Source organism: Haliotis asinina, chromosome 15 (assembly GCF_037392515.1).
Source record: "Haliotis asinina isolate JCU_RB_2024 chromosome 15, JCU_Hal_asi_v2, whole genome shotgun sequence".
NCBI classification, from domain to species: domain Eukaryota; kingdom Metazoa; phylum Mollusca; class Gastropoda; order Lepetellida; family Haliotidae; genus Haliotis; species Haliotis asinina.
In genome coordinates, this window is record NC_090294.1 from 19,117,584 (window position 1) to 19,140,856 (window position 23,273).

Below are 23,273 nucleotides of genomic sequence, written 5' to 3' on the forward strand. Positions count from 1 at the left end.
AGGCCCATCTTTTCACTACAATCATCAAAACCCTAGCGAACAAGGGTAAGAGATAAACCAGTGTCTTCTATTTGAAAACTGTAACATATCAAATGAATATTTGAGAAATCGTTCACGTGCACACATGTATTTGAAACTAATACGACAAAGTTTGTAATTTGTCACCTCAAATATGTACAAATATATTTTTATGTCTTGTTATTTCATTAGGGTTGATGTCATAATGTCAGGCATAATTTTAATCTCAAAAGTCTATCGGGTTAATAACATATTTATTTGATGTTTATAGCAAGACACGTGTGCTACGCGTCTCTTACAAGTAATGAATTTGCTCTGACCATATGCTATCAATATCATTTTCATCATACAAATAGCCTTCCTCTTCTAATGAGAGGTCAGTTTAGTCAATTAACTGTTTATACACCTGACCACATGTATTAGAAAATTACTGGACCCCAGTCGCGATGAAATCCGCCCTGGTCAATTGTTGACGGTACGCGACCCAATGGCGCAGGCTAATTAAACTCGGGTGTTTCGCGTGGCGGGTCAGTGGCTAGCTCAGCAATAAATTTATTCTCATGGTTCCGTTAATTAATCATCCCCCCAAAACTGATGTCAGTGATTGGTATAGATATCCAAAAACAGCTTCCATGCGCGTACCCCAAGCGTTGAGTCTCGCGTGGCAATTATTCGTCGCGCAGGGCATGCCGGGACGCGTTGATTGACAGCTAACGACAGCAAGCTCCACCCCAGCGGGGGCAGCGAGGGATAATGTGGCCCACACTCCGCCTCTAGATCGGGCGAATCCCATTCACATGCGATAAGAGATTCGTGTCCTCATTCGAAGCAAGGCTTAAAGACAGATATTGTGTTTTCTGTTTACAACGGAAAGACGTTGAACGATACGGGCCGGGTTGAATGCTTTTCAGACTTTGACGAAGCGAGATTACAAAAATTAGGATCCAGCGCACGTTGCGGAAAGTACGGATTTTATGTGAAGTTTTTGAAAATAGTACTTGATAGCCATGACCTCTTTGCTCAAGTGCATGTTGTGAGACATCGGAGTTTTGTTCCAACTCCCCAAAACATCCGTCCGTCTGTCTGTGTGTCTGTAGACGATGTCGACGTCAAGCGGCGTATCTGATTCGGAGGACAGTGGTCGGGAACAATACGAACCTATTCATAGACTTGCTATGATTCGAGTTCAGCCCCCAAGGAACCCAAACAAACCGTTTACGTCATTTAGCATCAAAGACATTCTCGGGTCCTCGACACCGCGAACTGTCCATACGTGTACTGTAAACGGGGCAAAGATCGTGCGGCCTTGGGACAACGGCGTCAGTCACGACAGTGACAACTCCAGTGACGGTGAGGAAGAAATTAACGTTGATGATGACGACCCTCCAGCTTCCGTCAAATCCATCGTCTCCCCTTTAGACGCCCTCATGGAAATGGCCAATAAGACCTTTCAGGGTCTGGAAACCCCCGAATCTGCAGGTGAGACTCCACAGTGAAATTTGTCTTCATAGACCCATTCTCTTGCACTTACGGATCTGTTAGAATACTACAGGAAATTATCAAAATTTATATGCATAAAAACTGATTTATGGTACTTCCAAGATTCTGAAGCCCAGTTTTACTTGAGTAGCGATTTCGGTTGTCTGTAAAATTAATGAACGTAATAATCATTTTCTATTAGATGTGACAAACCTAAAAAAATATTGACTAAATTATAACTTTAAATACATAATGACCTTAGACAACAAGGTGTAAACAAGGGTATTTTATTTGAAAATCCTTACCATCGATCGTAAATATGTAGTACTCTGTATGAATCAGTATTTTCCAGTTTAGGAAGGAATAATATTTGTCTGTCATATATACTGATACATATATTATTCTGTGAGTAATGATCAAGATGATGTTAATAGGCCATTAATATTACCTCTAAAATTGTTGTTGTAATTAAAAATGTCTCATATCATTAAATGTACAAGAATAATATTGTAAACAAACAACCATTAAAATGTGATTGAGGTAGGACAAAAACCAATGTTAAATGATACCTTGGCAACATGGTATAAAAGTGACAGGTTTAATGAATTGAATATCACGCTTTAACAATATGCAAAGAGAGTTTCATAATTTGTCCTATTCTACGTAAATTATATTGTCATTTTAATATCATTTGCCACGATGTCAGTTTCCAAGATGAATCTCACCAAAATTTCATCAAGTTTCCCATCACTTATCTTGTCAATCAAAACTGAAATAAATCAAATTCTGAAATTGTTTGAAGTGTATTTGCTTCAGTTAATATGTACCTTTCATGTTTTGACAATGCTGTCAAACAGCGAAATGGCGTTTTTTCTTTCTGAAATTGACATGCATTCCAATGAAGTTTAATGAAACTGCGTTAATTTCACCAAGTTTACATTTCACATACGATAAACAAATCTGTAATGTACAAATAGATAAATAAATATACATGTCAACTGAGATAGTTCTACACTGTAGTTAATGTTTCAAATCTGATGTTCGTTAATTATCATATGCTGATAAAAAGAACTGAGACAAAGAAAAACGATATTTATTTCGAAATAGATTTTTTTTTCCTGAGGCCATTGTGTTGTCCCTGGTTAAAACATGAATAGAAGCAAGAAAGTAACAACAAACAAATTAGGAAAAGTCAATGGCTTATTTTCATTAATGACAAACTGAAAGGTACATCACACAACTGAGAGTGAAATGTACATCACACTTCAAACGATGACACCAAGATTAATTAGAGATAAATAAATACATGTATGAACATCAGGCATAACATATGCATATCCTACAGCTAAACTAATAAAGCGATAGAACACTTTGAGGTCTAAAAACAAACAAATCAACAAAGCCGGTAATGTAAAATAAAGGCCCAGTTTGACTGACTCTTGAAATCGAAGATGGTCTGCTCGGGAGATACCGTCAAACCTCCGTCCGATTTAGCAATATATTGTCACAGTACCACACAAGTGCATAACATTTTATGATGATAGGTTTTGTAATTTAAACTTATGGTTTTATTGCTATTTTAAACACGTGCACGCCAATAATTCTGACAAGTGACAGTCCGTGAATAAACACTGTTGGTATTATTGCAACATGAAACATTCCAGTCGACGAATGAATATGAAATTTAAACAGTTTTGACAGAACACCGCGTCAAACGCTCATGTCACAGTTGAACACCATCATACAGACTACAGTTTGACTATGTACATTTTAACAAGGCAGTAACTGACATGTGTTAAAACAACCACGTAATGCTCGTGCACAATATGAAATTGACAACCATAAACGATGGCTGCTGTAAATAAGTTTTGGCACTGCTGTCTATTTGTACGTTGTTGTGCTGTGAGTTATGTCTTTCGTATTCAGTGGATAAAATGGACATTTTCATTTTCAAATGGGAAAATAATCTCAAACTGTAAACAAGCATGACTTATGATACCAGACCATATTTGATCAATAGATAATATTGCCCATGTGCACTGACGTAAAGAAAAAGTACATAAGTACTAGTAATATTTTTTGAAAGTTTTACATGGTTAAAACATGATAAAACCACAGCTTACTAGTGTTGATGGACCGTTTTCTGTTAAAAGAGTATAGCCTTTTTACAGTGTAGTGAATTTATTTATTATATGTAATTTGGATCAGTTTTCATGTAATGTGGTGTTTACTGGAAACTATTAAAATGCATATTTAGTTCTCAATTTTTAAAAAGAATAAATGACGTAATGACTGAAAAATATTGCTTATTTATGGGCACAGGTGCAACCACTTGTGTTCTGAATAGAGTCATTTCATAATTATTCTTGGCATGTGTTTTTACAAAGGGACTGAAATATACATGTAAACAATAACTATACCACATCATGTTGTTTATTCATCATGTCCACGAGCATTTTCTTGTGATCATAATTTACAGAAAATGCAAGCAATAACTTCACACTTCGCCAAAATATGACATTAATTCTTTTGTTATGAGTATTTGATTTATACACGGGTTTTACTTCCAATCTTCCAATGACCCAGTGTTAGAAAGCACATATCGCTGGTTAAGACAATGCATGAAGAAGCTCCCTGTCAGGGTTGTTACATACGCGACATGTCGTTCCTGTTATATCTCTGTCACACTGAGTGACGAAACGCTGTGCGGAGCTCTCCATGTTTTAAAAGCCAACCGGTTCACACTAGACTCTTTGATGTCCGCCTGTCGGGGTGACAACCCTGGCTAGAGGATAAGGACTATGTCACATTTGATTGTCCGAGGTTTGTATCACCAGTCGGATTCCTCCATCCGTGGCCGAGCTGGACACTTATGACCACCAGGATTGATGTATTGAGTTGGGTATGGGAATAAGGCCGGGGAAAACATCAGGCCGAACTCGTAAGTCAAAATATTAGGGTTTCCATATTTTCAGAGCAGATGGTATTGTTCTAATTGTTCAGGATTCCCTTAAAACAAACATACGAAGAAGATATGACATGAAGAGAAACGATAATTTCAGGAACAGAAAATTGGAAAGTAAGAGAACACATTTTGTCATGGTTCTGCCACTACATGTTTAGATGAAATGTGTGTGTATTTGTTTTCAGAAAATGTGTTAGCTCTTTGATGGGTGGTTTAACTTCTTTTTAAAAATACAAACAGAAGAAAACATTTGTTTACAAATAGTGACACAACTCAACACTACTGAACAACTGAATATTCACGTTTCTATAGAAGCTACAGCTTGTCCTCTTTAAACATCTTTGGAGTCAATCAGTCAACTTATGAAAATATGCAAGTACGGTTCAACAAACATAGATGTTATAAATATATTGTTAATAATATCCATGAAATTTGGACAATTCTTGAGTTTCATTTCTACGAAAATCCATCAAATATTTTTTACATTACAACCATTTCATGAATGGAACATATGTTACAACACCTTTAATCTATAATAAGAACGGAACTGATGAATACGTAGCTTGTCCATATTCCAAATGACCCATGTATCGTGTCACTTGTACCCTACATTATACCCTGTTTTCTTTCTGCGGTGTATCCACCCCACAATTACTAAGGCAATAAAGTCCACTGTGGTATATTTCAAGGGTTTATGATAACATACCTTAGGCTTACATGCATTATGGGATTTACCCGGACATCACAGCCTGTAAAAATCACCCTCAAGAACAACACCCGTTTATAATGCAGTCAATGACAGGATGCCTTTAAGAAGGATTGAAATAGATTACAGGGTCTCATGTAAATATCATTGGCAATGAAATATGCTTTGAAGTATGATATTTTATAGATATTACATTTCAGACCAATAAGTGATTTTTTTAACTCGAACTGGTGTGTGATGAAATGACAGAGATTGACTGCGGATGTTGATAAAATTCCTTTGTGAAGAGATATAATGTGGTGATTTACAGAATCATTTGGGTGTAAGAATCGTTTTCTTGTAACACATGTTCACTGTGAATTATTCGCTCTTATAAGTGAATTACAGTTTTGGACAAGTGTTTATGACAGAGTCGTTACATCGTAGTGGGAAAAAAAACAAAATCGCACAGCTGCTCCAAGTGTATTATTAGGTCTTTTGATACATTTTTCATAACCCTTTTTGGACATGAGACATGACCCAGGATACATTTTCGATACAAATACAATTCCCCACCTGCATCTTCTGTGTTGTATAACAATGTTGTGGCCAAAACCTGATTATGATTATTCATAAGCGGATAATGTTTAAACGTATAAAAAATAGTTAATCCTCATCTACATATATACATCATCACGCAATTTGAAACGTGACTGCGTTGCATGTACGTTCATTCGTTGAGTGGACATAGTGGGTGTACTTAGTTAGTGTTACTTCACATTATGAGATTAATCTAACACACGGTGACATAATTATTATTCAAATCATATTCGTAATATACTTGGGTTTTCCAAAATATAACATTTATCAAAGTTACTCTGTAACTAGGCTGAAATATAGCTTCAATAATGATACTTCATATATTGAAATAATCAATGTGCAAGTTAGACAATGTCTTAGGGTATTCGTTGAAATACCGTGAACATGACTTGAAGGTTTTGCAATGTGAACGGTGCTTCCGTAAAGTGTTTCGTCAGTTGGAATTATTGCAGTCGCTATGGGATGCTCTTGGGGATTCTTCATCTTTGTATCGGTAGGACTGTATCTGGGAGACGAATTACCTGCTTTATTTTAAACATATTTCATGTTCTGCGTTGAGTTTTTATAAATATTTGCTACATTTATCAATGAGCTGTCCCCGTCTCGTCCGCTAGACACCACTTGGGTTTATTGCCACCATCTTCTTCACATCAGTGGTCATAATGGTCAGTTATAACCACTCTAGTAGCCAGACAACAGTGGTCACTGTGTTGCCAAGTGGGCAGTTGGCTAATTGGAGTGATATAATCTGATATCCCCACTCTCTTGTGGTCCAGCCAAGATGGCCGTTTACTCCACGGGACCATCTTTGACACTTGAAGCTGATTTACAATTTCACGGCTATTTGCAGTAATTTGTGGCTTCCGAGCATCTAGACTGCCCGCTGAGTACCAAATCGCTTTTACAATCGACATTTGTTGAAGGCACTGTGTAAACGACTGTAGGAAACGGATTAGACTGTTTGCCTATCATCTTCATGATATGTACATATGTCAATTTCAGCATGTGAAATGTAAACGTTGTCGTTATCACAGATGAAAGACAGCATCTGTAGCTTTATAAAAGTAATGACTTATAAATGTATACATCCATTATTTCACCTGTACAACAGATTTATTCAACTGAAAACAATGCACCATACAAAGTCATTTATAAAGTCAATTCATTAAATGCAGATAAAATGTATGGAAGAACATATCATTTATACCTACATCTTTAAGGCTTATTTTCATATTCATTGCAACACTGTAAAAGCTATTTCACATGATTAACAGGTTTGATTTACTAGACTACGTAGATCGTGCACATGTACTGTTAAAGCAAAACTGTTTATCCTGTGTGCTTCGTAGGAGATCAAAGAAATGTATTTAAAGTTATGTGAGTTAATTCTATTGTTGAAAGAACCATCGTAAATACGTCAGTCAGCAGTTGTACATGTCCAAATGAAAGCAAGGGATCCAAATTGTTACAAATGCTTTATCTGCAAGTTAAGCCGTTAATTGTACCATTTTTGTCATTTTTTAAAGGCTTCCTTGATCCTTTCTCTGATGTTTTGCTTATCTTGTCCCATCACCGTTATTCGTTTCTTTAGATTTCGCTTACTGGATGTGTTAAGATCCTGGAATGCAACAATTAAAGCGAATGGCGCATTTTTCCTGGAGGTTTTCTGAATAACAATGCTAGAATGATGAGCTCTTATCTCCGGAGCTTGGCAAAAGGGGATGAAAAAATAAACATAACCGTGAAAAGAAGTTCTTCGTTTACAACAAGACGGTCTAACCCACTGATGGGGAACCTTATTATTGTTAGCAATATCCGAATTAACATATTTGTGTCATAACTAGACGTCTTTTTGTGAGTTAAAGCGTTGCTTTATGGTCATTATGACCATACATCAAAGATTAATAATTGGCAATTTCCAGACGAAAAAAGAGAACCAGTAACAAATACGTTACATGAGACAAAGCTGTTTCACTGCTAAAATTAGGATAGTATTTTCTGACGAATCACAGACTTGGTGGAACTAAATAAATCGTCTACAAAAAAACTCCAGGAACCCACCTGGATGTAATGGCATTTCTTCAACTATATATCATAGTACACAATACAGAATATATTCTTTTTTTTTTATTTGTTAAACAGATTTCTAAATTTAAAATCAAATTAATTTCAGTGGAAATCAGTATTTGTTCATACTACGATACTTGATAACTCGATGTTGTAATGAAAGTCGATATAACGACGATGTGAATTGGTTTCTAAGTGCTAATGTTTTCCTGTATGAATTATCCTATTAATTAGTGTAATTTTCTCTCTCAGACAATGTGTCTGGTTAAGAGTAATATACATGTATGTCTAATGTTGTTGAAGTCTTAATAAGTAACCAGTCATAACCAATCTCAGTAACAAATTTAGATTGGTTGGTAAAATTAAAATACATGTACATGTTGTACATGTGTTTTATTTTTCATCTGGCTGGGTTTTTTTGTGATATATTTCTAAATGACCTAACATATTTGGCATAAGCACGGAAGACTGATGACATATGTTGTATCAGTCTTCTTGATATCAGTGAATGGCATGTGTCGATGTATATTTCACGTATACTTCTCAGTTAATGAAATTGATATATTAGTTTTAATTACATACTTTTATACAGTGCTTGTAGGCCATTACTTTTGATTGATGACACGTGGCTAGGGTGTGGGATTGCATGATAAATCAGAGACGTGCAATCTGCATTAATAAGTCACGTGTGTTGCATGAAATCGACATTCCTTCTGCCATGATGCATTTCAGTGGAATGTGCAACGCGTATCTGTTGTTAATACCAATCAATATCTACTTAGCGTCTCTTGTCATGTGAGCTAACGACAATCCCTCTTTGGAATTTAGATCACTTCACACATCGAATCCGGCGTATAGGACCAGGTCGTGAACTAACTATAATTGTGCAGAAACCAAACTCCCTATTCTCTTCAGTGTAGTGTACATTTTACAAAAGATCAAAGGACTGCCTTTACTAAATTCATGTCGTCGTTTGAGGATAGAATGTTTGAAACACTCCTTTCTACGATATTCACTTGACGCCAGTGTTTTCGCAAACACCTGGTGTCATCACTAATTTCACTGAAGTGATTTTACCCACTTTTCCCTATACATCCAACAGAATTTCGTTTATTTGATAATCGAGGCTTGTTATCCCCAGACGTTGGTGTAGTTTATTCATAAAAGTAGTGTTAATTTATTTTTATATGTTGTACTTATCTTTGATTTTATCTTTTGCATATTTCCATGTACATGTATTATCTCGTCAGCTTCCTATGCCTTGTAAGGCATAATTATAGTATCATTGTCCATAGAGTTTCTCTAGTAGTTGCCAACATTTGACACTAAATAAACAGTTTCCCTGTTTGTGAATAACCGTTTCTTAGATGGTTTGCAGTTGTTGTTTACTCACTTGCCTAAAATACAAAAACACCCATACTATATAGTAAAGTTCTTATTGAAGTTTTAAATGCACAAGAAAATGGAACAGATTGACTATAAATGGATTCATTTCTGATTTACTTCTTCGTAAATACCTTTTTACTGAATGAACTATTGAATATCATGAGCTGAAAAAATATTTGACGCCCTCTGAATAGAACGTAAATCCCAGTTCGTCATTTCCTTTAAACAATATTTACAGAAAATATCTAACGGCACAGTATATGAAACATTTAACATGAATGCTTTCAAAGTACATTTCACACGTTTGTGTCTCATATTTCCATTATTATGTACATGTATTTCTGCACATGTAGTTTCACTGACAGCTAAGTAAACGTAAAAATACATTATTTCAAAATTCGAAAACAATATTTCTGCACACGTGAAGGTTTGAGGTCAAACGTCTACAAATGTTCAAACTAAGACCTATTTACAGCTGTGATTGTCACTTTGAATAAGATATTTTAACGTTTCTGAAAAGATGAAATTTACGAACATTTTTTCTCACAAGAATACATATCTCTGGTACACAACATGTATGAGATGAAAGCAAAGAACATAAGTTTGAAGTCATGTTTTGTAATGTGAACAAACCAGAAACATTTACTTACGAGTTCAATTAGTTTCAAAACAATCGATCTTTTAAGCTGCTTCTTACAAAACTAATTTTCAATTTTCTAAAATCGGTAAGAAGCGCGTTTCCTATGTAATAAGTCATTGGGTTTGTTTTTCGTGTGTGTGCTTTAATTTTTAAGAAAACCCTGTTCGTTTTGGAAACCGCCTTTCCTTAAACTCGATCAAGAGTTAGTGTCTGTATCAAAAACTGATCCACTACCATTGTCAATTGCGTTTAGCCACAAGCGGTGTTCGTTAATTTTTCTGAGGCGTAATTGACGGTGACTATGCGATCAATCACCTTGTGAAATTGATTAGGTAATTAATTGTGACCCGACATGTGTTATGTACACATGTCTATTTCAGAGTAAACACAAAACGACAGAGAGGAAACCGATTAACACTCAGTTTTCGTTCAGGAACAGGAGATATATAAGTTTCTTCCATGAAATTGACAAGTCTATTTACAATATTCAAGGATTGGCATCGCACCGGGCAACGATACTGGCGACACTCTAAGTGTTTCTCAATGGCTTTGATATTTGAAATAGAAACTTGTTTCAATAATATACTAGTAATCATAGTCGGCTTTGATCATATGCGGGACCATACTTCAAACTGGCCTCTGTTTTTCACCGCGTTAAGTTGTAGCAGCCAAATCATTACCGAAAAATACGTTAAAGATTAACTGTACTATTATCGATTTCATTCTGTTTCATGTAAAAATATTTTATCAAAACAGATCAGGAAATTGCATGTTATTATTTTTAGTTATTTAGAAACAATCGACTTGCTTGGTTTGTTGAATAAATAACAAACACGTACATCGTTGTCAAGACCGTGAAGCTGGCATTTATTACCGGAAGAATATAGCCGAAGTAATTATATGAAGTAATTGTCAAAATGAAATTAACAACAGAAGTAACATGTAAATTTCAAATCATGTTGATGCCAAGAGTGGGTGTTGGATATAGTTGTAGTCTACAACGTTCTGTCAATAATTTACCGCGCATTGTCTAACAAGGAAACTTGGTTCTAGTAATGTTATTAGCCCGTGCTTCATAGTCTATTGACTTTGACATATAGTACCAATTCTTGTAAATGTTCCCGTGTAAATGCAATTCAATAATTGCTATTGACAATTGTATGCATAATAGATGTCCTTGTCAGTTTCTACTGCCATCGAATAAGATAATTATCTTGCTCTGTAAAATAATATTTACAGTTGAACAAATCATTTGTCTATTTTAACATAGATTGCAAAACCGAAATATTCAAAAAATATTTTTACCAGATCAAATTTATATGTCGAAAGGGTTTTAAGTTCACTTTTTACTTCGTAAGGAGTAATAGTTAAATATTTGGTTTAAAAGGTTATTCTCATATCGAAAGTCTTTTCATAAGTCGTTTATTAAGTCTATTAACAATCAACATATTCAGCTGAGATGTATTGAAATTTTCATGCAAAATGTTTAGTGTTTCAACTTATTATGGCTCATGTCAATAGTTCAAGCGACGTCAGTCTTCATTTATTATGAATTATAATCTCAAACTGTGATTGAAAGGTAATTCATTTGATAAATTATTCGAATATGATCAAATGTAATTCACAAATTAACGGGGAAAGCTTTACCAGACTTCTTTGTGTTATTGTATGATATGTGTAACTACATTGTTGTTCTATAAATCCTTTGATCGTGTCAGTAACATTTATCATGTCTATTACACCCAATTACCGATCGATGAAGGGTAAACACAACAATTCAGCTTGTAAATTTCACGTACCCATAACGTTATTGAAGTATGATTGATATGCTTTGCACCTGTCAATAACCAGTCAATTTCCGTCACTCAAAATATTAATCTCATATCTGTTCTTTTATCTAATCATATATTTATCATATTTTGATCAATTGTGTGATCAAAATTAACGTTTGTGTGAATCATTGGAGAATCACGATCAAAACGTGTTTTGATATTTTGATTTATGAAATTGTCAGATGAAATTTGTCCATATCACTCAGTTTCATTATGAAGTGATGCCATAAATTTAGTCGAAAAGAGAGGCCTTTCATTTTCATCCATTTTGATAAACATGTCCGATCCTGTATTGCCATTGTTACTTCTCTAATAATTGTCGTTTGCATTTTCGTTTCTTCTGTATAAATAAATTGTTATTTAATCTAATGTTATTCATTTCAGTTGCCAATTAATTTTGTGCTATAGTTCAGACTGAATATGTTTGTTTTATCAATTACTTTTAGCTTTTCCCAAAACACACATGCATAGGTGTATCTTTCACAAAGTCCAGGCTAAAGAACGTACACTCTATGTTTGATGCAAGCTGAAAATGAAACAAAGAGGAAGCTTTTTTTCCGACGATGATGTATTTGATAGGGGTATGTAGTTTCGTTTTGGATATAAAGCTAACAGTGTTTCTTTGACTGTTTTCATATCCTAATTACGTTTTGAAATGTTTTCAACTTTCCCAAGTGTATAACATATTTCCTTCAGATCTGTCTAGTGTACAAAGACCGGAAATCTGATATATTCAAAATGGTACAATGTATTCTACTGCTACCTAGTTATTACAATGGAAAGAAGTATTTTTCTTGCTGATATATCCTCAGGTATATACTTATGTCTACGTTCTACATCGAGGAGTTCCCCATTGAAACTAATTCCCATTAATTTAATACGGGAACAAGGAATTTTCATATGTTGTGCCTTTCACAAATAAATGATACTGTTTCGTGATTTATAGTGTTGAAACTGTCGACACACGTAATAAGTACCGGTACCTCCGCCTTTATAACAATATCATTCTTATAAGAGTAGTATCTTTAGTATTAGTCATAAACTCACTATACTCTCCAGTATCTAATTCACACAAAGTAATGCTTATATAAATATCAAATATCCCTCTGTCTCTCTGTCGCTCTATATCTCTCTGTCACTCTCTCCTCCACTTCTCTCTCTCTCTCTCTCTCTCTCTCTCTCTCTCTCTGCGTGTGTGTGTGCTCAAAAGTATCTAACGTATTTACACACACGCAAGTTTGTTCGTTTCAAACTGTTTCAAGTTCCTCATTGTATCCCCAATATATTCACGATTGAAGTCCATAGACTATTCTTTATGTACTAGGGTATATATTGTAGAGCAATGAAGTAGCAAACATTTCTTTTAACTAACATGGCGGCTGAGTAATAGGTAAATCAAACTAGATGGAAGGGTTAATGTAGTTCATTTTATGCAAAGCAGTCTCCTGTAAAATGACGTAAATAAATCACATATTTGTTAAAATCAACAACCGTATATATTTCACTACTTGCAAGAGATTAACTCAATTAGCTGGATCCACGTCGCCGTTTAATCAACTTTTTTTCGACGAGGCCGTTAAATTGGCAGCTGTATCCTTGAATCCACTGCAATTAATCAACTCCCAATTAGCGCTTGTCACATGTGTGATTGTTTTGATTAACATCTCAACGCGTCATCAAGTCTGCCTGCATGTCATAGTGACGTTATCTGTATGACGTAATCACCAACAACCGACTGCTAGCGCCAGAGCAAAAAACCCAAGGGAGGTAATTCTACCTTGGAGTTGTCATCCCACAACTAGACTGACATCTATGTCGCGTCCTATTAAATTTTTATTCGATGTAGAAAAAGACGTCAATGTTTTGTAATGGCTTTTAAATTTTATATTGTAATTTTGTATTTAATTCCTCATACATTCTCCATAGTCAGTATTCACTCAGGATTGTTTTCTTATAGTTAGTTAATTATATATTGTGAGTTTTAGTAACGGTATGACCTGCTTGAAGAGATGGCAACAAATGTGAGGAATATCAGCAGTTATGAAATATACACATGAAAGTCACATTCTCGTGTAAAACATGATATAATCTCTTGTATCTGTCAATCAATGCGGCGACATGTCACGTGCTTATCTATTCCCGGTTTCACATTTCACATCAAGCCGCAAGTCCGATGTATCAAATCACTGCATTTTAATCTTTGATAAATGAGTAAAAAAATAGTAAATTGTGACGTAACCGAATTTCTTTAGACGCCAAACGTTTCACTTGTTTGTGTTCGTGGTTTTCACATCGAATTCAAAGTTAATTTAAATTGAATTTGACACGCGTCCTCCAAAACTCACTCCATTGAAATAGTTCTGTTATCTCTTTACGTTGAATTTGCGAATTATCGAATGAGTTATATCTTTCTGGGATTTTCTTATTCATAATATTTCTTGATTGATTTTTCAAGCTTTGGTGTTTCTAGCTGTTTTGAATGTCATAGAGATTTGAAAAAGTAAACATATTGCGAAACTTATTCAAGTTTTCTGAAACTTGACAGAGGTAACCTGATTATTTCCTCTAACAAGATTACTTGATGTCATGAGGTAGAAAAGTTTAAACTAATTTGAAGTGATGGTCTTGCATTTTTTTACAGTAAAAGAAGAATTTTACTAAATTTGACAGCTAAATTTGGCGATAACCAAAACTTTTTAAAGAAATATGTCTAGCCCGATAAATAATTAACTTTCAACATACGTTTTGTGTCGTTTATTATTGATCGAATGGCAACATTTTACATCAGAGAGTGTTTTCGCTTTAAAAACACACAGAGATCGGCTTTGCATATTTCAAAGTGACACATTTTACTTTGTAAAATGGAGGTAGAAAAAGTATTCCTTTCAACAAATGCAAACGTGTCGGCCAAGTTTGTAAACAATAACGATTTGGAATATACATTGCAAAGTTTACGTTCAATATCAACATGGCGGCCTCCTGGTCACGTCGAAAGTCTGAAGTTGAAATCGTGTCTGTCAATGTCGTAACAGGGTAAATTAAATTCAGGAAATCTGAAATAAATATCAATGTAAGAACTAAATCGGTTTTAACACCATCACATATTTTATTTTGTTTAACATTGAAAACGGCTAAATTCATGTCTTGTGCAAACACATGCCAACTTAAACATGGAATTCAAAACTGTCAGCTCTCATAGGAATTCTGGAAATAATGAATTTGGCCTGCATGACCTTTAACCTTGTTACTGGGATTGTTAAATCTCGCAACAAGGTTCAAACGTAGCGACATCAAGCGAGGATTTCTCCTGTGCGAAGGGTTTGGTTCTGTATATGAACGGCGTTACCACATGTTATGAACCATGACACAGTGAAACCAGACCCCATATGCACACCGGGAATACCCAATGGTGCTCGAATTAAAGAAACATAGGACAAATATAAACACGTAAACAAACAAACAGCATGAAACGACAACAAACCAGGAACAAAATCCCTTTTCAAGTTCATAACGATCTTCATGTTTCTTTTCGGTTACTTTGCTTTGACTTCTTTGAGGAGACTAGCTGTTCCTCGAACATGACCACAACAGAAATTCCTCCTCATGGCGATTCAATTAACCCTCTTTGAACCCTTCTTTGTAACTGTTGCTGCCACTTTGGGCTGATTCTGCTTGTCTTGGTGCCAATTTCAGAAATTTTGTAAATGCTTCACACGTATATTGGTATCTCGTTTGTTCATTAGGTCTTAAAGACGTGCAATTCGCCGTCAGTCATGATGGTTGAAGTGTTCATTTTTGATCTCCATCTGTTGTGGGTTATATCTGTGTTATGGACACGTCAGCTCCTCAAAGAACTGACAGACCACCTTAATGCCATACATGAAGATAGAGTCAGTCCTTGAACAATTTGGTGAAAATGATCTCATCAATGGACATTATTGTCAAACAATAGAGATACTCTTTTGAAATTAATTGGTGAAGAATGGAATAAAAAATGATTTAAAAGCCTTAAGTACGATTAACACATCATTTTAACGCAATCTGTGTTATCTCCTGATTATTGATTTAAATAAATGTATTCAATCCGGCATTTTAAACTCACTTTTAACATAAATCCATGAATCCAAGAACACTACAAGCTAGCATCTAGGCTGCTTTATATGTATCTCTTAAAACGGGTTATGGTAACAATCAATCAAACGCAAAAAGGATATGCTATGATCACGATTGAACTGAAGGTATTCTGACTGTTGTTTTTTAATAAATGAAAAAGTGAAAAAATATTCAGTGACAGAAAGATCAAGGTCTGGGTTAATATAAATCTTTCATTGACAGTGGAGCAAAACCATAATTCAAAACGTCACATAAACAAGACAAGACAGATTACTTTCATGTCATTCTTTCAAGATCCTTTGATAAAAGGTCCACGACACTTGTCTTTTTTATGCGATATTCAATTACGTCCACATATGCTAATTACCTCTTTCCGAAAAAAATATGATTCATATTGGTAATTTACAACCGACGGTTCTGCCACTTCGTTTTCGGTTCGGCCTTTCTCCGATTACGGTCACTACGTTTAAACTTGCCGAATCAATACCTTAACTCAACACTTCTGTTAAACGATTCGCGATATATGTAATGTAAAAAATGATTTGGGGCACCACAAAAAAATATCAAAAAAATTCTCTACATTTCTTGAAAATGAATAATTTCCAATAATCGATTTGCACTCCCGAATTCCACCATCCGTTGCCATCGGAACTGGGTAAGAATTCGGACGAGAGAACAGACGAGAGAACAGATGGTTTTGCTATTCTTATTCAATTTGCTAAGTACACCGAAGCCCCGGACACTGAGCGAGCTTAATGAGCGTTCAACTCACAATGACGGATTTACCGCGTGTGAAACGTCTTAAAGCAGTATGGCGCGTTTTCCGATTCCCATATCGTGTTTAGTTTAGCAAAGTAAATTCGCACTGGAAGGCTAGTTAAAGCTGTTGGGCTGGAACAGTAAAGTCAACTTAACGAATTATATAAATCCCGTAAGACTTGTCTAGCAGTAGCAATCTGAGTTTGTATAGCCAGCCAAGGGAAGTAAATATTTCGTTCCGTTTGTTTAGTTGGATGTGTTTTAATAAAACTGTTCATCAGGTCACAACAATGGGATGATTTATACAACTTTAATAGGTTAAATTCTCTTCTAACTACAAGCGTTAGGCTATGAGTTTTCCGTGCCGATGTTTTTCAAGTTTATTTTAATAGTATAACATGCGATTGAATAAATCCTTTGGTATCTGCGATGAATGTATCGTTACTCCGTTGCTGATGCGATAGTGCATTTATGTCTTAACAGTATAACATGCAACGAAATAAATCCTTCGCTTGATCTGATAAGTAGAAACTTAAAAACAAAATAAGTATTTGTTTATTAATAAAAAATCCATACTGATATTGTCAGACATATTCGAATGTGTATGTTTTTTTCACTTATTTGTACGGCGAATTTTGAATATACTCGGTGAAACTCTTGTTTCTATGTCGAAACATTTATACCTCTGACATAAATTATTACTGTTAATAATAATAGTTGATTTCTGTTCAGGATTGTTAATCTTGTTTCAAATAATTTTAAGTTGAATTGCAAATTTGCCCATTTGAGTAAACTTATGTACGCTATCAGCGACAGAAAACTATGAACCTCATTAAGTCATAGTCTTAACTCCACTTTGTACATTAAATAATGCTTGATTAATACATGATGAAAGATGAAATTTAAAAATAAAGCCTCCCAACAGAGAAATACTTAAATTTCTCATACTGGACAGCTTAATCATATATGTTCCACAGTTCGTTTACATTCCATATTCATTGTCTTGTAAATATTTCATATTTAGCAACAAATTCATATTTTAATTTCAACATTGTACTTTCCTCACATCTTAAATTCAAAACTTACTTCTTACTGTCAATCTTCAAACTTTCCATTTTATAATTACAATCCATATTCAACTACATCTGACATTTTGATTGCAATAGATAATACATATTTCATATCCAAAAGAAAATTTACATTTCAAATTGAAGAGCTTCTTTAATTTCACATTCAGCCGATGATTCATTTAACGGCGTATAAATATTTCGTATTCATCATATAATTAGCATGTCCTAATATATAGCTTATTCACACCTTATTTGTGAAAGGTTTGAGGATGGGGTGATGATGGAACTGCGGATTGGGATTGGGGTTTTAAGGATGAGGATATAGCCAAAAGGGGAATATATGTCTGCAGCATACCTAAACAACACTCTTAACACTTGTACATTTACACCAATACTCAACTTCTTCTGCCCCTGTCAGAAATATTACAGATACCGATAGAAAAGACATATTGGAACTCCTTTTTTTGGTCGACATATTCTTCAAAAGAAAAAAAAGACACCGGCGAACTCGGTGTATGCACCAATTATCCTCTCTTGTGCTGCTCGACTCGACTCTTCACACCCATGTCTCATGTGATACTATTGTCCTCTCTCAGGGTAAGAGTTTGGGGGTAGTAATGTGTTCCCTGTGCCTGTGCCCCGTGATTTTGGCATGGTACAGATCGTGAACTATCATTTCTGACATACAATACACGATACGCAAAAAATATTCTGAAATAGAGAACTATGTCAAAGTCGCAGGACGATGAACCACTGTCGTGGGCAACGTCGATGTCGGTGACATATATGACGTGGAATCCACAAAGTCGCAGAGCCGGGCCTCATGCAACGCAGTTCCTTATCCCTTCCATTTCAGCCAAGAATGCAACAAACAACAGAATATAGAATTACGAAGCTGACAAATTAGTGAATGGCAGGGAGTGTGTCTGTGGCGGTTTATGTAGGTAGATAAAAGTGAAAATAAAAAAAGTCCACCGTTTGTAAACCTCCTCGCAAAAGTAATGTTATGATATTCTTTAATTGCACATGAATGTATCTGGTGATATTAGGAACTTACATTTCGAGAGAACTGTGAGACTTGGTAGAATTTTTGTTCTGTAGTTTAAATGAGGTGTTTAGGGAGAGTTTTCTTTATTCAGAGTACCGGAAATGTGTCTAGGATCACGCGACATGAATTTCAGGAGTGGTCGACTTCCGGAAGTAGTCATTCGTACCAAACCAAATATATACAGTATTGTATGAACATATATACAACCTATTGCCCTCGAAACTATCCCACCACTCACCCATTTACAAGGGGTACAGAGCAGGTGTTTATGGGCTTAAAAACTTACAAAACAAGAGCCAGTATTTGTTGAGACATTCATTTGTGAAGTGTTCATTCTGCGAAGTTGTTGCCGTGCGGACAAACAGTATTAAATACATCACTGGAAACGTTCAGAGACTAACGGTTGTTTGCTCAAGGGTATACTTTTTGGGAACTTTCCGGATCTTTTGACTTGGTGAACCATTACAATGCGCCAGCGTCGGTATTTACGACCTACGCAATATGAACCATCGTACCCGGTGTCATGGAAATAAGTTACCCCCTGAAAATGAATTAGGCCAGTATAAATTGTGTGCTGCTTACAACCCTATAATGTGAACCAGTAATGTGTCATCTATCTTCTGAACATTTTCCAACATACATAAAATAACTGATGTTGAAATTTCAAACCTGACACAGTCATTAATCTTTATGTATGGCCTTACAGCAATAAACTACTTAGAGTGCCACTGTACATCAAACTATGATTTATCTGTGATGGTTTATCGAGTAACCACTTTTGTAAAAAACACACGTTTACGCGTGTTATAGAAGATTTCTTTCAAGTATGTTATTACCCTATATAAAGAAAATATATAAATGATAACATTAAGACCAACCGCCTATGAACTAGCTACTTCGTTAGTGCAATACGCGTCCCACCTTATACCATTAACACAAACTGATAATGCTATCTATTGGCAATGTATTCCCTCGAGGGAGTGTTTTGCACGCTTTGGATGTTGTATATCAAATAAAGAGCAAAATAAATCTATATGACTTGAAAATGGACTTAACATCAAGCACCTTGCCTTTTGATGTGTGTTCGTATCATGTTTACAGACGCAAACACGAGGCAGATTGTAGCAGTATTTTGTAACCTGATCCGGGTTAGTTTGCCTCCCAAAGCGAGGCTCGTCCGGAGACGCGTTGCGTTGAAATATGTACCGGAGAAGTTTTATCTGAGCATTTCGCGCATTTTGTGACACTTAGCGTTGGTGTAAACTGGTGAAAACGTACGTACGATTCCTCTGTTGATGAAAGAACGTGAGAAGCACCGAGGAGAGATGTACAGCAAGCCCCACACAGCGCTCTCAAAAGCGTCCTCTGGGCATGCGCCGTCAAACCAGACTTCGCACATAAACGATTTAACAAGCCACTGAGACTGAGCTCAGTAGGGACGGTTACTACTGAAATGAGAGTCTTTTCAGCGTCGCTCTTGTGGTAATAGGTGAAATTATTGGTGGGGATATTTTTGTGGGGTATAATCGTTTAAAGTGACACATGCGTAATGAGCTGAAACTCTCAAGTGTCTCTTTCTGAGTTATTGCCCTTGGGTGCATGTCACGGTCAGTCATTTCAACGTGCTGGTATCAACGTGCTGGTTTTAAAAAGATTGCAGTTGGGGTGGAATATGGGTACCGGATGGCGTTTAGAGGCTGGATGCGGGCGTAGAGGTCGCAGACTTGGGTATGTGCGGTGTTATTAAGTCATTCTTTATTTTATCTATATCATCTTCTTGCGGTGGGTGGGGCGTGTAGTCGGGACGTGCGTGCGTGCGTGTGTTCGTGGAATGGATGGGGGTGGGACGCTGCTGGTTGATTTAGGAATGTAGGAAACGTGCATATATGTTTAGCGATGATGATGGTGTGGCTAAAGGAGGCGATGATGTAAGTAGGACAACTACTTACTATGATATCTGTTTTTACAAACACGATTACATACAAGAACATCGAAAATCCAAAGCTGATACTACTGCTATAACTATTATCATTTTTATTATCATTCTATCTCATCATCATACATCATGGCGCACATATCAAGTTCCTATCTACCTCGGCCCGCCAAATAATGTCAGTTAAGCCCGGCGCCTTGGCATACAGCTCAAGTAAGGATTTTCGTTCCGTTTTAGTTCCTGCTCCGTATGGAAATCTCATCACCACAACCGCGGAAAATTACATCCTATAACGCTTTGAAGTTGATATCACCGCATGCCATCAGTCCTCCGTTTTTATGCCGATCCCGAAATTACAGACACCCAAAATGATCACCGCTCACTTTTCACGCTCCTGAAAACAGTGCTATGTGATGAGCTTCTGCTGGATATTTCATAGCTGTTTTATTGGGTCATAGTTAGCAGATAAACTGCCATCCGTGGGATCCCTCGATACTTTTATTTCCTTCCCCCAGACAGATTCCCTCATCCCTTTCCGAGTTATAAGTGTTCCATGTTTTTGTAAAAGCCGGTGCGTACAAATATATACAGTGGTGGTCGTTAAAACGGAAAACGACCCAATTGACTCATTATGCGTGATTTTGGCTTTGGTTAATTTGGGGAGGTCTAAAATTGTGAAAGAATTGATATACAGTTGTGATAAAAGCATACTCGTTATGCCTTTTACTTAGATAAGTGACAGTTGAAATTTACACTCATATGAACTATATGTATTTGAGTCATAAATCATATGTTTCAGTTATATTTGAGTGACTTCCAGCTTGTATAAGGTATCCGTGTTATCTTAACTATGCCATTCTTTGTACGTTTCTTCACGGTTCCCAGTTTTGAGATAGACTCCGAAATTTGCCCGATATGCACGTGTTTTTTTCCAAGGTCATTTGTGCTGCAGAATTACGTGAACGGTTCTCAGGAGAGCTCCTTCTTGTTACATCATGACGTAATGACGGTTACTTGATCAAGGGTAATCTACAACTCTTAGAGTCTCCCTGCAGTGATTTTGCAAAAAATAAAACCCCTAAAAACCCCAAAACAAAGACGTAAAAAAACGGAATCACATACTCCTTGTTGCACACTACTGATGATATACATTATGTGCAACTGCCTGATATGAGCAACGTACCTGAGATGGGTTTAAGGAACGAGTGAGTATGGTTTTACGCCACCTTTAGCAATGTTCCAGCAATACCACGGGGGACACTAGAAATGGGTTTGACACATTGTACCCATTTGGAAACTCGAACCCGAGTCTTCGGCGTGATGAGCCAACGTTAAACCACTGGTCTACTCCACCTCACCTGAAGTTGAAGTGTGTGTGTGTCTGTGTGTGTGTGTCTGTGTGGGTCTGTATGTGTGTGTATGTGCGTCTCTCTGTGCGTGTTCCTGCGCAGGTTTAGTAATTCATTGCTTTATTATTTTGTTTATATTCATTCATATCTATTCATAGATTTAACATTACATTAAAATTTTACATAACGTGCTGGCAAAATAGACCACAGCAGGGCACTGCATTAAGTGATAAGGTATGTTATATCACCCTTGTAAATCCCTGTCGGGGGATATTGGTAGATCACTGACACAAACATACACTCCATCAGCCTTACGGAAACGTTGCTAGATGTGTTTCGATCTACTTATTGATACACTAGTTTAAGTAGGCTTCAGCAGATTCAATCTGTGAAATATGATGACCCTCGGCCTGTTTGTGAGGGGAATTCGTCAACATAACGTATCGCATTTTCATTACCCTATCGAATTTTCACCCCACTGTTGTCTCCTCATTAATGTATGTCAAGCCAAGCATATAGTCAACACACATGGTGTTGATCATCATTCTTCATGAAATGTTTTACAATTCACAATACCGAATTTCATGACATTTTTATAAAAAAATCTTAGATAAACTTAAATTCTCTTGATTGTGCATTAACTCGTGAGGCAAACTTTTAGAAAGAAACGACGGGAATTAAATTACAGGTGCGGGATATCGTCACGGGACACCTGTTGACAACAAAAGAATTGCATGCCTGGGGATGTCAATTTCGATGTGCAAATTTGAATGGCACTTGTCATTAACGAGCATATTCGGTGTAATAGCTGCAACTGTCGACAATATAAAAGTTACATGTGCGCAGATATTATGGCACACAAGCTTAAAATGTCCAGGTAGAGTCCTTCTTGATTTAGTTCTTCCTTTTGTGGGCTTTGACATTTATGGAGGAATGATTTAGGTTTTTACTGCCCATATGTTTCTTGAATATAAATGTCGCATAATGAGCTATGTTCTAGAATGTTGTTTTTAGTACTGTTCCTGGGACACAGCACGTTAGGACACATATGATGTGTATTGTTACTGCTTTTTGTAGGCTGTTGTTATAATTTGAAATGTTAGTGTTTCTACTCTAATCCCTATTTTACACAATACTAACAGCGAGAAATATATGAGATCCATTTTATTTGTAGTATTTCTGTTATGAACACCCAATGCTCTTACGTTTCCTATTAAACATTTTCGGTCAATTGAAATTTCAATGAAAACAGGAATTTTGTTTGTTGCATATACTATTTTTGTTTGAATATTGTTGTGATAGTAGTAGTAGTAGTAGTAGTAGTAGTAG

The 23,273-nt window shown here is 36.0% G+C and overlaps 1 protein-coding gene across 1 annotated transcript in view; it reads left to right on the plus strand.

The window, feature by feature from the left end:
- The first annotated feature begins 813 nt into the window (after nucleotides 1-813).
- Nucleotides 814-23,273, plus strand: part of LOC137265610 (transcription factor LBX1-like) — a 47,716-nt gene continuing 25,256 nt past the window's right edge. Inside the window, exon 1 of the mRNA XM_067801042.1 lies at nucleotides 814-1,497. Coding sequence (XP_067657143.1) covers nucleotides 1,119-1,497 — 379 coding nt within the window. The 5' untranslated portion in view covers nucleotides 814-1,118. The remainder of the gene's footprint in view (nucleotides 1,498-23,273) is intronic.